Here is a 17,667-nt window from a genome sequence, read left to right on the forward strand (position 1 = left end):
AAAGAAGTTAAACAAGAAGAAAGACTCAAGCGAAGATGCTTGAGTTTCACTTAGAAGGGGGAACAAAATAGTCACAGGAGGCAGAGGGAGAGCGAGAGATAGGTGGGGGAAGGGAGGGGTAGAGGCAGGATCAGTTATGGAGAGAAACAGAGGAGAGGTGCAAAGGGCCAGGAAAATGAGTGGAAATATGCAGCTTCTAGGAGTGAGGAGGTAGGAGGAGGTCCCAAAGACCTGGGATGGGGGAGGCTCCCAGGAGTCAATGTGGGTGATCTTAGCTGACATGCCCAATAGTGGGGACATGAAGCTGAAGAGGCCACCTCCCGTCACGCAGGACTCCCAGTGTAAGGATAAGGACACCTACAAAAGGTTCAACCCAAAATTTGTCCTGTCTAAAAAATATTTAGTGACAAAATGGAGCAGAGACTGAAGGAATGGCCAGCTAATCACTGACCTAACGTAAGACCCATCCCACTAGCAAAACACCAATCTCTAACACTATTAATGATACTCTGTTATGCTTATAGACAGGAGCCTAGCATAACTGTCCTCTGAGAGGCTCTAACTAGCAGCTGACTGAAACAGATGCAGAGACCCACAGCTAAACATTGGATGGAGGTCAGGGACTCTTATGGAAGAGTTGCAGGAAGGATTGAAGGCTCTGTAGGAGATAGGAACCCTAGAGGACGGCCAATAGTGAATGAGGCATCAACCAAAGAGCATACATGGACTGGATTAAAGCAACTGTCATATATGTCGCATAGGATAGCCTTGTCTGGCCTCAGTAGGAGAAGATGACATGCCTGATCCTGTTGAGACTTGATGCACCATGGTGAAGGGATACCTAGGAGGGCTCTGTTCTCTCAGAGGTGAGGGGATGGGGTATGGGGAGAAGTATTTTGTGAGGGGAACCAGGAGAGAGGACAACATTTCAGATGTAAATAAATAAATATTTTTTAAAAGAGAGAGAGAGAGAAAGAGAGAGAGAGAGAGAGAGAGAGAGAGAGAGAGGGGGGGGGGAGAGCACTCTACTGAAATTTTTATACAAAGAATTTAATCATAGTGGATATACTGACTACAAACACATAAGAACCAAGCAACACTTCCCCTAAACATATAAAGCAACAAAAGAAGCAAAGCGAAAGCAAACATTTCCATAGTAACAGCAAGAAACATCAATATCCCACATTTAATAAAAGGCAAAAAAAAATCATTGACAGGACAGTAAAATCAAGGAGAATTGGAATTAAAGGCAGATGTGCATAAACTATTGAACAAATGAACATGATAGACACAAATAGGTGACTCCACTCACAAAATAGCAGAATATACATGAATTAGATCCATAAACATATGAAAACTCTCACAAGCCAATAACAGCATGAAACCATTTGAAAACTAATTTGATAAAGCAAGTTAAACAAACATAAGATGTATATAAACCCACTATTTTTAAGTTCATTTAAAAAGGAATTTGTATATATTGGATATTAGTCTTTTATAAGATTTAGGACTGGTAAAAATCCTTTCCCAATCTGTTGGTGGCCTTTTTGTCTTATTGACAGTGTCTTTTGCCTTACAGAAGCTTTGCAATTTTATGAGGTCCCATTTGTCAATTCTTGATCTTACAGCACAAGCCATTGCTGTTTTGTTTAGGAATTTTCCCCTGTGCCCATATCTTCGAGGCTTTTCCCCACTTTCTCCTCTATAAGTTTCAGTGTCTCTGGTTTTATGTGGTGTTCTTTGATCCACTTAGACTTGAGCTTTGTACAAGGAGATAGGAATGGATCAATTCGCATTCGTCTACATGATAACTGCCAGTTGTGCTAGCACCATTTGTTGAAAATGCTGTCTTTTTTTTCCACTGAATGGTTTTAGCTCCCTTGTCAAAGATCAAGTGATCATAGGTGTGTGCATTCATTTCTGGGATATTAGTCCCCTATCAGAAAATATGGGTCAGGAAATATTTCTCAGGAAATGTAAGCCACACAAACCCTCTAGTGCAATAGTGACATTGCTGTTATAGATACAACCAATCACTCTTCTGGTATGGCTGGGAAGGGAGCCACAAGGCCCCACTTCTATCTAAAAAGATTTTGGCAATGAATGGCTGCTGGAGAAAGGGGAATCAGCTCATTCCAGGGGTGTAGAATGAGGTTGCCAAGGTTCAGTGCATTATGCCAATTGGACTCAGCCAATTAATTTTTAAATTGTAAATGACATGAAGGTGGGCATGTGTTGGTGGACAGGAAGAAGTTGGAGGGAAATGTGAGGTGGATATGACTAAGATTATATATAACATTATATACATGTATAAATGAAAATATCAGAGAACAAATAATATATTGATGTGATTTATTGTGACAGCCATTTCTTCAAAAATTTTTCTAAACAGCCAATAAGTGTATGAAGAAATGCCCAGCATTTCTGATCAGTGTATTGGTGAGGACAAGGGGAATTGGAACCTTAATGCTCATGGTAAAAATATGAGGCATAGACAGATAAAAGTCTTTCTCTAATGATTAAGCGTATGATTCTGCAATTCTATTCATAGGTGTCTACTTAAAAAGCACGCGCTTAACATCAGTTTTAGGGGCATGTTCTAATGGCAAAAGAAAAATTGGAAACAACCCAAGTTTTTATCAACTGATAAATAGATGGAAGAATGTGGTACCCACAAGTAATTGGAGGTTTACTTGCCAACTGAAAGAAAAATGTGTTCATAGAACTGGTCACAGGGACCAGCTATATCCTTCATCCACATAAAATGTCAACAGCATGCTAATATAGAATGATAAGACATATGCTTGAGGTCTCTTAAGGCTGGAGTGATGGGAATCCTACAGAGTGATAGATATGTGGCATAATGTTGTGTTAGTTATAAGAACAGTCCAAGATTGAGTGTAGTAATGGATGCCCATGAATAACAAGACATTAAATTGTGTATTTTAAATGGGTAAATTGTGGATAATAAAAATTATATCTCAATAATACATCATGAACAGTAGAGATGCTTGACACAATTTTTATGGAAATGAAAATTAACACCACAGTTAGAAACAAACTGAACATCAATTTTGACAGCCAATGTATGTGTCTTATACCTGATATTACCAAGAGAGGAAGAAATGAGGCATTTGCAACATCCGAGATTCTGCTATCCACATCAGTTTTAGTTCTTGTGATTTATCCTGCCGTGTGTGTGTGTGTGTGGGGGGGTGCCTCCAAAGTCTGAAGTTTCTGAAGAAGTGTCACTGTTTATATCTCTATACCCAGGCATCATGTGTATTGGTGAGTTGTTGCTAACATGTGATAGGAAATGCACTGAACTAGAATCAGTCCATCCTATGAAAACCAAGCCTGGCTCCTGTCCAGCTTCTGATACTTGCCCAAAGAAGCATAGGATATAAATCTAGCCAAAATGAGACCATTAACCTACAGCAGTAACACATGTGAACAAGGCTGGTCAAAATCAAAGCTGTGTGCAAAGTCTGGGACAAAGGCTTATGAACATAAGTCTCATCTTTGGTGCTCCATAAGCCATACAAATCCATTATTAGTAGCATACAGCTATCCCTCATAAATACACCGTGGAGTAAGTAGCTTTGGACTGGCCATGGTAAGCCTGGAGAAGCAAGGCTCAGTATACTAATTGTATATACCGAGAAATTTCTGAGAAGTAGGTCACCATTTTAGAAAAGATAATCTGTGCTCTTTATAAGCCAGGATATAAACCAACTCTGACATAAATTTTCCCAGGGTGATCAGACCGCCTACTTCTGCCCCATCATGAGGCATATGCTATTCTTCCTTTAAAAACAAACAAACAAACAAACAAAAAACAAACTGATGATAAATGAAGTTGGTAACCTTTTGTCTTAAAGAGAAATGCAAAAGGCTACACTACTTACTGTAGGGAGGAAGGGATCCTACAGGTCTCTCATTCTGAGGCTCTACTTTGCTGTCTGGAGTGATGTAAGACTTTTTGTTGGTATCTTGCAGAAGCATCAAAAACACCTTTTGGGAATTAAGACAAAATACATATATTTTACATTTCTTCACAAATTACACTTATTTGCACTCCTTTGATCTCAACCACCCATTAGGTAATAACAACACACATAAAATACATCCTGTGTTTCATTGATCATTCATTTAATTAGTATAACTCTAAGAATGTATGTGGCTCAGGGGTTCTGATATACCATGTCACTAAAGCAATTAAGTTGTGACTTTTTGATGCCACTATTTAGTTAGAGCTCGAAGAAGACCAAGCTTGATGTGTTTAAACCCTGAGATGAGTCTCATATCAACAAAAATATGACAAAGGGAAAAAGAGTGTGACCCAAGGCAGCAGGACCTGTGGTGTGCTAAGAGCAATGAAACCTTTGGCTGCATTTGAAGACCTGGGGGACACAAGAAGGGCTGAACTAAGTACCTCCAATATACATCAAGGAACATTCATCTAAGAGGGGTCCTTTAGCCCTACCCCAGAAGTCAAAGATACTCAGCCATGTGGCAATGCCCCTCTATGAAGAAGGCACAGGCTCCCTCGTTGACAGTGCTGGGACAATTTGTGACCACAGATACAGGGCTATGAGAATATTGCATCTGTAAAGCCAGCGATGAGCATATCTGTCTATGAGTGGTAGATTCTGGCTGAAGAGGCTTTGAGCCACCCTTGGATGCATGTACTCTCTGTTATATCATCATGTCTATAGCGAAAATTCACTGCTAAGAGAAGCACAGTACACTGTATCTATAGCCATTGTATACATGTGTACACAGTACACTGTCTCTGTAGCCGATGTATATGCATGCCTTCATCCCTCCCTTCTCTGCACATATCTACCACAAAAACATCTTGCCCTGACTACACTTCTGGAGTCTTAGTCCAACAAGTAGCTCACACTCAGCATGTCCACTCTCTTCATGAACTTCTGAATTATAAACAATATCAGGAGTCATTTAAAAAAGCAAAGAGTCTTGAACTTGTCAACAAGTTCCTGGTCTGACCCTTTCCACTGGGGAAGACACATGGTGTGAGCCCCAGAGACTAAAGCAAAAAGCAGGTGAGGCCAGAGGGAAAGATTTATACTCTCTCTTCATGTGGTTAATTAGTTCGGACAGAATCCTACTGAGTAAAAGCTGTATCTTCAACACTGGTCAAGGTCAGGAGCTTTTGTTAGATATTAGGTAGTTCTCTCCTTTGAAAGATAACAAATACTACCTATTTCCTGCAAGATCTCCAAGAAAAGCCGCAGCACTCATCCCACTACAAATAAAAACAGTGTGGCCAATAACTTAGAACAGCACAGTGCATATATGGCAGCCATACATCCCTGAATATATTAGTTCATCACTGTGTGACTTGGTTTCTTGGTGAACAAAATGGTAATAATAAGACACATGTTATAGGACCACTGAAAGCAATAAATGCATTTTTAAGAGAGACTGGTGGGAACCATGCCTGGCATGTAACATGCTCATGCTGTCTCATCCTGACTTGCCAGGGGACACACACACACGATAGGCTTCATTATGTAATTCTCAAATCAATCTAATAAGTACTGCTAGCCCCACTGTAGATGAAGGCTTGGAGGATCAGCATGATAATCATTCGCTCAGCACATACACACAGAATGAAATTAGAAACAAGGCTGTGAGCTGAGAATTATTCACTGAATGAGAACTTATCTATGAGTTTTATTTTAAAAGAAAATTTTATTTGATGGCTGGCCACATGTAACTATATCAGGAATTATATTTTTATTTCAATAGGTGCACTTTATAACAGTCTTCATGCCTTCTTTTTAAACTTCTATCTCTTACACAGACACAGACACACACAGACACATACACACAGACACACACACACACACTTATGCAGATGGATATATGTGTCTAAGACTGTGAATGTATACATGTCTATTGTTTGTATTATTGGACATTGTTTGTACATATTGGAGAAAGAAGCAGAATAAGACATGGGTTTTCTGGAATCAATCTCAAAGGGCAGGTGGGTATGTGATCAGAACAATTAGTTCACAGCCAGCGGTATCTGGGTGCTGTGTGCCCCGTGTCTCTCCAGCTCATGAGTGTGCAAGGCAAGCAACAAATCCAAGATCAAAAGGAAGAGAGGAGTGCCATCTGGTGTTAACTCTCCTTAGCTGCGGGCACACTGACCAGGGGCTTCAGGGACTAAAATGTCAAAGGATGTACAGAACAGAAGGATCACATTTCTCAAAAACAACTTGAAACTGAATCCTGTAGGCAAATGTCTGGGCTCCTGGTGTGCACGTGCTTTTGAAGTTTGGATCTGTAAATAATGTGCTAAATAGAAGTAGTCACTGTCCTGTTGCAAGCCTCCCTTTTTGGAACAGTCTCATGGAACTCAAACATCTAGAACAGGACGGAAAAGGTCAGGGTTTTACAAAACAAAATATATGAAAAGAATTCCAATATTCCACTAGGTTCTGGATCTGTAAGTCCCCATTTTCATTTCAAAGTGTTCCTTATCATTTGACACAGATCTTCTACAAAAGGTAATCAATTTTGTTTCATCTCTCCACTTATGGACAGATGAAAACTACTGTAAACATTCTCATTATAGGCAAAATTGTGAGAGACCTTCTGCTATAAACACTCCTACAAAATGGATATAAAGGAGGTATGAGCACATGCATGGGACATCATCTGATAGATCCGACCATCAAATATCCCAGACACATTTTCTAGTCTATGAAGCATCTTGTATTTGTACACTATGCATAGAAGAGTATCATATCTGTATACCTCATCCTGTTCTCTGAATGTTTTTCTATCACTTGTAGATGAAAAGTGGCCAGAGGACAGTTCAAATGGGACAAATATTTCCCAGACCTCTCTGTCATTATATATAAGAATTGGATAGTCATCTCTAATCTCTTGTAATATTTTGCATCTCACAAAGATTATTACATCAGGCATCTCAAGTAAACAAATCTCCACAACTGCTCATGCTGCTCCTATTTTTATTCAAACAAACTGAATGAATATGAAATATGCCATGTTGAGGTTAAATCCATAAGACACTAACTAGCAAGGAAAACATGACCAGAAAACAATATTGCTTTAAATGCAATGGCTAGGGATTTTCTGTCCTTTTTTCCTATTTTTGTAAAAAAATAAATTCAACAGTTGGGAGATTCTTCATTTGAAAACTTATGTCTCCTTAATTAAGAGAAGCTTCAGGGTGTAAGCCTGCTACCATAGCCTCATGTCATCTGTGCACTGATAGTGCTATCAATCCCTTGGGCTGGAGGGCAGTGGTTCATTGGCTGCACTCTCTGTTTAAAGAGTACTGGCAAATAATGTCTGACCCCAGGCGCAATCCACTCTCAAAGTGTCAGTGTGATGGACTATGCCCAGATATGGTCAGCACACCCTGCCTTTGGCAGGTGCTAGAGAAACTGATGGGACTGACCTGCCTTCTAATGACAGCAGAGTTGGTCTGACTGATGACAGTGGCAAAGAAGGAATTGCCAAGCTTTAACTAAAATACAGCATGGACTGTGTTTTGTTTCAGTTTCTCCTAAATGATAGAATTTTTCTTCTCTGTTTGCTTTTTACAAGGAAAAGATGGCACTGTGTTAAGATCTCAGATAAATAAGACACAGGAGTTAGTTGGAATTTCTCCCAAATGAAGGGCTCTGGCCAAAGCGCCTCTATTGTACCACACAGTGAGTTGCACCCAACAACTCCCTATCATCATACAGAAGTACCACTGCTCTGGGATAGATGCTTTGTCATATCAACCACAGGCTTTGAAACCTATGACTGCACATCTGTTACCTTATAATTTTGTAGGTCATAGTATAAAATGAGATTCCTGGACTCCAGTCCATGAAGAACATTCTCTCTTGCCTCCATATCTTGTACTGAAGCTCTAGCCTCCATTTTCTGATTGTGCTTTATTATGATATCAGCATTTCCCATCTGAGCATGTTGTAACCATGCAATACAGACCTGTCTTCTTACATTAGTTCCACCCAGAAAATAGAAGTGTTTCTCCTCATTTTAAGTTCCACAAAGTGGCATTTACAGGTTCCAGAAATAGGACATGACCATTTGAGAGGACTCACTATTCGTCTTATCACTCCATCAGAACATGTTTAAACAAGACTGCTGACTAGCTATATGCTTCGATACCCTGAAAACAGTGAAAGACGATGCACAGGGTAGTAGACAGCATCATGCAGCACACTAAAGCTCTGATTCCTGATGGTGGAAAATATGATGCCTTCCCTTGGTCATCTCTACAGGGCAGGGTGGGTATGATAAGTTAGATGAGATATAAAAAATTAACTCTAAGTCAGACTAGCAGTCTCCAGCACCCCAAAATGGCTCTTTAGAAAGTGAAAGTGTCAAGTATGGGCTCCAGCCTGATAGACTGAGACCACAATGTTTAAATCATAGGGCAGGAACCAGACATGCTTGACCTTGAGAGGTTTACATTACGAAGACTTAAGTACAAAACTGAAACCTAACTACATTGTATTTTGATGAAAATAAACAAGGGGATAGAAGGAGGGGGATGAAAGAAAGGGGAAATGAGGAAAGAATGAAAAGATGAGTGAAGGAACAGGGAGGGAGATAAGAGAGAAAAAGAGGACACATTCCCAAGAAATCTAAACCTTCTCTGCCTTCCTCTTCTGCTGATTAAGGGTGGGGCACATTAATATATCATTTCCTTTACATATTATGTTGGATATTGACAGATAGATAGATAGATAGATAGATAGATAGATAGATAGATAGATAGATAGATAGAATATAGGAGTTGGAGCCACTCATGATCTCCAAAAAAGCCACTGTGCAGGTGACCTGGAGGTCAGAGGAAATGGGAAAACATCAAAGATAAGAATCAGGTTTCTCACTATTATTAACCAGACAAGACAGAAACAATTGCAGAGGAAATATGAATGAATGTTTATTATTAAGTAGAATTGAGCTCTTTGATTTCAATATTTATACAGAATGAAAAGAAAAAAAAATGTCATGCTTTGTTCAAGACAGAACCTAAGGCCACCAACTACCTCTCTATTGATAATTGGACCAACAAGGACTTTTTGGAAAATCAACCCTACAGAGCCATCATAATGTGGTGAAGGCAGCTCCCCTTGCCAGACAGACTCAGGATCTCAGACTTGAAATGATGTGTCATTATCTACTGAGTCATTTGTTTGTTAATGAAGCTCAGATACAACCCAATTTCAAATATCAACTTAGGGATATAGAAAGCATAATTTATTTTTAAAAGCTTATTTTATTCTTTAAGCAAAATCTGCTTTCTAGTTACATGGAGTCAGAAACTCTATTTAGCAGGTTTTCTCAACTCCAAGAAAGTTATCAGGCAAAATGCAGATAAACAAAGAGAAAGCACGCAGAGGAGCCACTTAATTGGGGGTCGATAGCCACAGTAGAAGGTAGTCAATGCTCCTGTAAAGAGACATTGACAGACTACACCAAACAAAAGAAAATTCTTCAAAGACACTTAATCTTCTTGCAATTTAAGATAGCATTCTCAAACCAACCCAAAGATAACACTATATTGTGTTTCATTAAGTCTCATGAGTATTTTAGGTATTTTAACTCTTGTTTGTGTTTTCCCCTAATAAAAGAAATATTTTTAAAAACACATGTGTCTGTATGAGAGAGTCAAGAAGAAATACTTCAGATTCAATAAATCAATATTTATTTAGGACCTATTATGTGAACATCACAGCATGTACAAAATGAGAAAGGAGAAAAATCACTGCAAACAGTTGAAAAGATTCATGTTACATCCCCAAAGCAACTGAGCAATTGCTCTATTACTTCTTGTAGCTATTGTTAAGATGGGTAAAAGAGGGAGACACATCTGGACAAAGACAAAGTAATGTGGAGATATGAGTCAGGCAAGTTCACTGTTCCTTTAAGAACATAATTAAAATGAAAGAGCCTTGTATTTTGAAGGTAGTGCATCCAATGCTCTATGTAGTCAATAAACTGATAGCTTAGATTTTAGCATGTGCAAATTAATAAAAAAGAAGACATATTTTTAAGAAAAGAGGTCAAAGGGAGAGAGAATTAAGAAATTTCCAGAAACATAGAAGCACATATATGTAAATCACAAACACAAATATTGGAGAAAATAAAAGTTAATACTAAGTACAAATAGAGATATTTAGGATATAAAAACAGTTTTATAAGTTATACTACAGTGGCAAACCTAATGTAACATTTGAAAAGGAGAGGGCATTCCATGGAACTTCAGCATGTTGGTATAAGCTCAGTTTAGCTTTTCCCACTGACCCTCCGATGCTTTCCTTTTAACCCATCTCAATTTCTTTGTGCCAGCCACTAACTCACTTAAACACTTTCCATGATAACCTCCCATTGACCAGACTAAACTGCCCTGCCTGTCTCTCCAGACCTTTAGACCTCTCCAAACTTACCCTTTATTCCTGTAATAGCCTGCAGGAGCTGTTACAAGAAGGACTGCAGAAGCCCCTCTTTTTACCTAAAACTATTTCCTGCAGACTCTATATCTTGGTGTGGACCCCAGTCCCCAAACACTTTGCTATGGCCCCAAAAAGCCTTTCCTCCTATCCTATCTCCATCCCTTTATGTCACCTACAGACCCAGAGAGGCACTCCCTGCCAGGGACCTCACAGAAACCACACTTGCCAATAATATAAAGGTAGCAGCTGCAACCAAAGAACCCAACCCTACAAAGACATGACAAAACGAAAAATCTTAGGGTCAGATGATTTTAGCACAGAATTCTACAAGACCTTCAAAGAGTTAATACCAATACTTCTCAAATTATTTCACAAAAAATAGAAACAGAAGGAACACTGCCCAATTCACTTTACAAGGTCCTAGTTACCATGATACTCAAACTACCTAAAGACCCAATAAAGTAAGAGAATTACAGAGCAATTTCCCTTATGAACATTGATTAAAAATTCTCAATAAATCACTTGCAAAGTGCATTAAAACATACTATAAAACTATCATCCATATGATGAAGTAGGTTTCATCCCAGAGATGTAGGGGTATTTCAGGTTACATAAACTGATAAATGTAACTCACCATATAAACAAACTGAAAGACAAAACCACATGGGCATCTCATTAGATTCTAAAAGAAGCTTTGACAAAATTTAGCATCCCCTTCATGATAAAAGTTCTGGAGAGATTAGGGATACAATGGACACACCTAAACAAAATAAAGGTAGTTTAAAATAAATCCTTATCCAACTTCAACTTAAATGGGGGGAAACATAAAGCAATTCCACTAAAATCAAGAATAAGACTAGTTTTTCTACTCCTTCCATACCTACTCTGTATAGTACCTGAAGTCTTAGCTACAGCAATAAGACAACTCAAAGAGATCAAGGAATCTCTTTAGGATCAAATTAGAAAGGAAAAAAATTACTTATCAAAGTAAATTTATTTGCAGATGCTATGGCAGTATTCTTAATAGACCCCCCCCCAAAAAAACCCAAAAAACAATCAATCAAACAAACAAACAAAAAACCAAAAAACTACCAGGCAGGAAACTCCTACAGCTGAGAAACTCTTGATCAAAGTAACTGGATACAATGTTAACTCAAAAAAAAAAAAAAAAAAAAAAAAATCAGTAGTCCTCCTATACCCAAAGGACAGACTGAGAAAGAAATCAAGGAAGCAACACCTTTCACAATAGCCTCAAATACTATAAAGTATCTTGGGGCAACTCTAACCAATCAAGTAAAAGACTTGTATGATAAAAACTTTAAGACACTTAATACGATATCCAAAGATGGAAAGGTCTCGCATGATCATACATTAGTAGGATAAATATAGTAACAATGGCAATCTTACCAAAGCAATCAGACTATTGATTCAATGTTATCCCCAATCAAAATGTCAACACAATCCTTTACAGATTGTGAAATGACAATTTTAGGCTTCATATAGTTTCTATTGCTGTGATAAAACACCATAACTAAAAGCAAGTTGGGGAAGAAATAGTTTATTTGGCTTACGCTTACACATTGTAAGCTATCATCAGAAGGCAGGACAGGAACTCAAACATGGCAGGAACCTGGAGTCAGAGGCTGATGCAGAAGTCATAAAGGGGTACTGCTTACTGTCTTGCTTCTTATAGCTGGCTCAGCCTTCTTTCTTATAGAACCAAGGACCACCAGCACAGGGATGAGACCACACACAATGGGCTGGCCCCTTCTGAATTGATCATTAATTTAAAAAATGACCTACAGCTAGATTTTATCAAGGTATTTTCTCAATTAAACCCCCTTCTTTCAGATAACTCTAGACTATGTCAAATTGATACAATACCATCCAACATGTTTGGAAATACAGAAAAACACAGAATAGCTAAAACAATACTACTAATAAGAAACATGCTAAAAGTATCTGTATCCCTGATCTCAAGTTGTACTACAGAGATATAAAAAACAGCATTATGCTTGCAAAAAAACAGACATGTTATTCAATGGAATTGAATTGAAGACCTAGACATAAGTCTACCCATGTATGAACACCATTTTTTGGTTTTTGTTTTTGTTTTTTTTTTATAAAGAAGCCACAAATATACACTGGGGAAAAAAGACAGTATCGTCAATAAACAGTGCTGGTCAAATTGGAAGGCTGCATGTTAAAGAATCCAAATAGATCCATACTTATTACGCTGCACAAAACTTAACTCCAAATGGATCAAAGATCTCAATATAAAACCAGATGCACTAAACCTGATTGAAGAGAAAGTGAGAACCTAGAATGTATTACACAGAAAAGACTTTAAGCATACCATTATCACAGGCACTAAGATCAACAACTAATAAATGAGACCACATAAAACTAAAAACTTCTGAATGGCAAAGGACAAAATCATTTGGACAAATGATGCCTATAAAATGGGCAAAGATTAGAGGCCCTTGGTCTAGTAAAGGCTCAATACCCCAATGTAGGGGAATGCCAGGGCAGGGAAGCAGGAGTGGGTGGGTGGGTGGGGGCACATTCACATAGAAGCAGTGTGAGGAGGGTTGAAATAGGGGGCTTCTGGGTGAGAAACTGGAAAAGAGGATAATATTTGAAATGTAAATAAAGAAGATACCCAGTAAAAAATAAAAATGGGAAAATATATTTACTAACATTTGAAATGTAAATAAAGAAAATACCCAATAAAAAATAAAAATGGAAAAATATATTTACCAACTATATATTTGATGGATGGCTGATATCCAAGGTAAATAAAGAAATTTAAAAAATGATAGAGAAAACTTGAATAATCAAATTTAAGATGGATACATATCTAAAACAGAGAATTCTCAAAAGAAGAAACTCAAATGACTGAGAAATACTTAAAGAAATGTTCAACATCCTTAGCTTTCAAGGAAATGCAAATCAAAACAATTTTAAAATTTCATCTTAAAACAGTCAGAATGGCTAAGACTAATAAAACAAATGATGGTTGGTGCAGATGAAGATGTGGAGCAAGGGTAACATTCATCGGTTGCTTGTGGGACTGAAAGCTTATACAGTCAATATGGACATCAGTGTGGTGGTTCCTCAGGAAGATGGGAATCAATCTACCTCAAGATACAGCTATACAGCTCTGAGGTATATCTCCAAAGGATATTTCATCCTACTAAACACTTATTCAACCATGCTCACTGCTGTAAGAAATTGGAAACAACATAGTGGTCCCTCAGTAGAGGAATGGATAAAGAAGACACAAAACATTTACACAAGAGACTATCACCAAGCTGTTGAAAAAGAGAAAGAGAGAGGGGGGGAGAGAAGGGGAGGGGGAGAGGGAGAGGAAGGGGGAGGGGGAGAGGGAGGGGGAGAGGGAGAGAAATTCATAAGTAAATGGATGGAACTAGAAAAAAAAATCATCCTGAGTGAAGTAACCCAGCCTCAGAAAGACAAATATGAGATGTCTTCACTTATAAGTGGATATTAGCTATTTAGTTCATGACAAACAACCTATAATCCATAGAACCACAAAGATCAAGTATAGGGTAAGGGACCTGAGGTGAGGAGTAAGACTTCCTTAGGAAAGGTAGATAAAATAGTTGTGGATGGATTGAGAAATGGATGGATGGATGGATGGATGGATGGATGGATGGATGGATGGATGGATGGATGGGTGGATGGATGGATGGATGGGGTGAATGGGATTGGAATGGGAGGATCAAGTGTTGAGGGGGATGAAGAGGAGGATGAGAAAGGACATATGGGGAAAGACAGTTAAATTGAGTTTTGAAGGGTAGTATAGAAACCTAGTACAAAAGAAGCTTTGTAGATTTGTGCATGTATGAAAGTGATCTAAATTAAATCTCCAGATAATGGGGTATCCAGAACCCTAACTGGACATTTTTTGTCACCAAATGGAAGTTTCCAGTACCTAAATTGGGTTATGCCTAATGGAGTTGTTGGCCAAAGTGGTACAGTAGGAACCCCAAACAACCTAGGCTGTTGCCAAGACTAGTTTGCTCTCAACAAACTAACAGCAAAGTCTTACTGCTAAAGACAACAACTACATAACTCACAGAAACACTTCCAGTTTAGTTTTTTATGGGAATCTCTGAGTGGCAAACACATGGGTCTCTACATCTACGTCTCCCATGAGGCTCTTCTTATTTGTCTTTTTTTCCTGCTTGTTTTGACCAATTATAATGTATTGGGTTTCGTTTTATCTTATTAATACATATTTTTTTCTTTTATTATTACCCTTAAAAGTCTGTTTTCTAATGAGAGACAGAAAGAGGTGGATCAGGATGGGAAGGGAGGGGGGAAGAACTAGAAGGAAAAAAAGGAGGGGAAATCTTAATCAGGATATATTCTGTGAGAAAAAAAAATCTATGTAAAATAAAGGAGGGGAAAGAATGGCACGATCCTGAAATGACACACTATGCCCCAGATTTCTTCCCATTGAATCTCACATTGTGATTTTTCTTGTGATCTCACCTTGTGGTTGCTAGTTTCTCATGGGGGGGGGGTTGTGCCTGGAGTCACTGCTTCATGTGAGCACATGAATAAGTAATGATGTGGAAGAAGGCTTCTCTAACTGCTCTAAGTCCCAGGCTGGCACCTGGAGCACTCACTTTCTACCCTTCCCATCGCTCAGCTATCATGATCAGTGCAAGCAGTATCAAAGGCACCTTGTTAAGTTCTATCCAGAATAGACTCCCTCTTGTGAATCATGATCACCCTAGAGGTGGGGAAAGAAAACACAGAAGTTAGCTCTGACTTCTATGAAGAGGCTTCCAAAAGCATAGAGCTAGGAATATAATGGTGATGATGATGATGATGATGATAATGATGATGATGATATAATATAATATTGACAAACACTAGGTCCTTGCTGGCTTCTCAGTTTTCACAGTCTCAGCATTCTGTAGCTCACCATGGTGGATTTTTTATTTACCTTAGTTTTCCATAAAATAACACTTATAAAAAGAGAAAATGACCCAGAAAAATTCTGCTTCTATGAATAACAAAAGCAAAGCGAGCATGCAGCCAGCAGAGCTGGCTCTCCTAGCCTCAGCAGACTCTCCACTGTAATTTCACATGTGACTGAAAACCTCAGCAGATCTGAGAGTCTAAGAGAAAAAAAAATGGAAAAAGGAACATACATACTGAGAGCATAGAATTATCTTATTTATAAATATGCCTTTCACTGAAAATTATACCTATCAACCTTTCTTTGGCCTCTCCTTGCAATAGCATAGATAGATACATAAATCACAGTAGCCACCCAAGCATCTCAGAGCCAAGCATCAACCCAGAAGTGAAAACCTTAAACCATAGTAGTTAACCAAGCATCTCAGAGCTAAGCATCCATGCAGAAGACGAAGACCTGCCTCGTGGTTTTAAAGTACTTAAACTCATAAAACATGAAAGGCAAGCATTCCCTAGCTCCACTCTTCTTCCTGATAAATATTAACAAGATTCTTGAAGTCTCCTTTTGGATTAAATAGATAACATGTTAATTACATAAAAGGGATGCCCACTCTTCCTGGCATACAGGTGTAAGTGTGGTATCAGATTATTGACGTGAATGTGTAATAATAATGATAAGATTTCTTCATCCCAAAAACTGACTCGCCTTCTGCCCCCAACATGCACAGGTCTCCTGTTTTAGTCTTAGCACTGGCTGAGCTCAGTTTCTCAGTACTAGGCAATGCAAAACAGCAAAACAGCCAGTAAACCAATAGAGACCAAGAACAGCCTGTCCTTCCAATCTAAAATACCTAGACTATGAAACCACAGTTGAAAGTGGCATCACTTTGTATCTATAGGGAAATTGAAAGTGTGCTGGCTCAAGACCTCAGCTATTCAAATCCTAGGCTTCTTTCCCAATACTGAGACCTGTTTTCTAAACATTAGAAGTGGTGACAGTTGGTATTTTAGCCACATCTGAGTATGTAATTCAGTGAACCACAGACCTGTAAACCTTCACGCAGGCAGGACAACTGACCAATCCCAACTCACGCAATCAAATGAAAAGAAGGCTCAGATGTGCCCTGGTCTTCTATTTTGGTGCAGGGAAGCCTGTTAATCTATCAAAAGTCCCTGAAGGTCAAGTGAACTTGGGAGCATGGATGTGATTTAATTCCATTGTCACTCTAAGAAGGTGACAGTTTCCCTGCAGCTGACAGGCAGCATTAGCATTTTTACTCTTTTGCCCAAGTCATATAACTATAATTTTTCATACTCAGAATATCAGTGAAAACTTTTCTGTTTCTTGTGTGTTTGCTTGTTCATTGATTTAGATGTTATGAGCATATATTCATTAATGAAATAGTCATTTAAATAAATTGCATACTTAAATTCATTCTGCACACCCTCTCCTATCCTCCCTTCTTTGGTGCCCCTTCTCTGCCCAAACAATGCCCCCCTTTCAAGTCTGCTTTTGAAGTCTAGATTCTGAATATGAGAGGAAATGCACACTGCTCTTTCTTGGTACAGCTTGTTTTTACTTAGCATAATGATCTCTAGCTGCACCCATTTTCATACAATTGACATAATTTCACCATCTGAATCTAACTACAATATGTACATTTGCCACAGATATTTTTAGAGACATTCAGTACATTTTATCTTAGGTAGTCTAAGTTTCTGGGTAATATCCGCTTATCAGTGAGTGCAAATCATGTGTGTTTCTTTGTAACTGGGTTACCTCACTCAGGATGATATCCTCTAGATCCATCCATTTACCTAAGAATTTCATAAATTCATTGTTTTTAGTAGCTGAGTAGTACTCCATTGTGTAAATGTACTACATTTTCTGTATCCATTCCTCTATTGAGGGACAGCTGGGTTCTTTCCAGCTTCTAGCTATTATAAATAAGGCTGCTATGAACATAGTGGAGCATGTGTCCTAATTACAAGTTGGAACATCTTCTGGGTATATGCCCAAGAGAGGTATTGATGCATCTTCCAGTAATACTATGTCCAATTTTCTTAGGAACTGTCAGACTGATTTCCAGAGTGGTTGTACCAGCTTGCAATCCCACCAACAATGGAGGAGTGTTCCTCTTTCTCCACATGCTCGCCAGCATCACGCAGGGTTTTTTAAATTGTAGGTTGATTGCTCTTTTTTTTTTTTTTTTTACTGGATATTTTCTTT

The 17,667-nt window shown here is 38.5% G+C and overlaps 1 protein-coding gene across 1 annotated transcript in view; it reads right to left on the bottom strand.

Moving 5' to 3' along the window:
- The window catches only part of Abca13 (ATP binding cassette subfamily A member 13), a 485,227-nt gene that overhangs the window by 204,363 nt on the left and 263,197 nt on the right, over positions 1-17,667 (bottom strand). The window contains exon 42 of the mRNA XM_021177120.2: positions 3,909-4,014. Coding sequence (XP_021032779.1) covers positions 3,909-4,014 — 106 coding nt within the window. The remainder of the gene's footprint in view (positions 1-3,908; positions 4,015-17,667) is intronic.

The sequence above is a fragment of the Mus caroli genome, unplaced genomic scaffold, assembly GCF_978045245.1.
Source record: "Mus caroli unplaced genomic scaffold, Mus_caroli_1 scaffold_13, whole genome shotgun sequence".
NCBI classification, from domain to species: domain Eukaryota; kingdom Metazoa; phylum Chordata; class Mammalia; order Rodentia; family Muridae; genus Mus; species Mus caroli.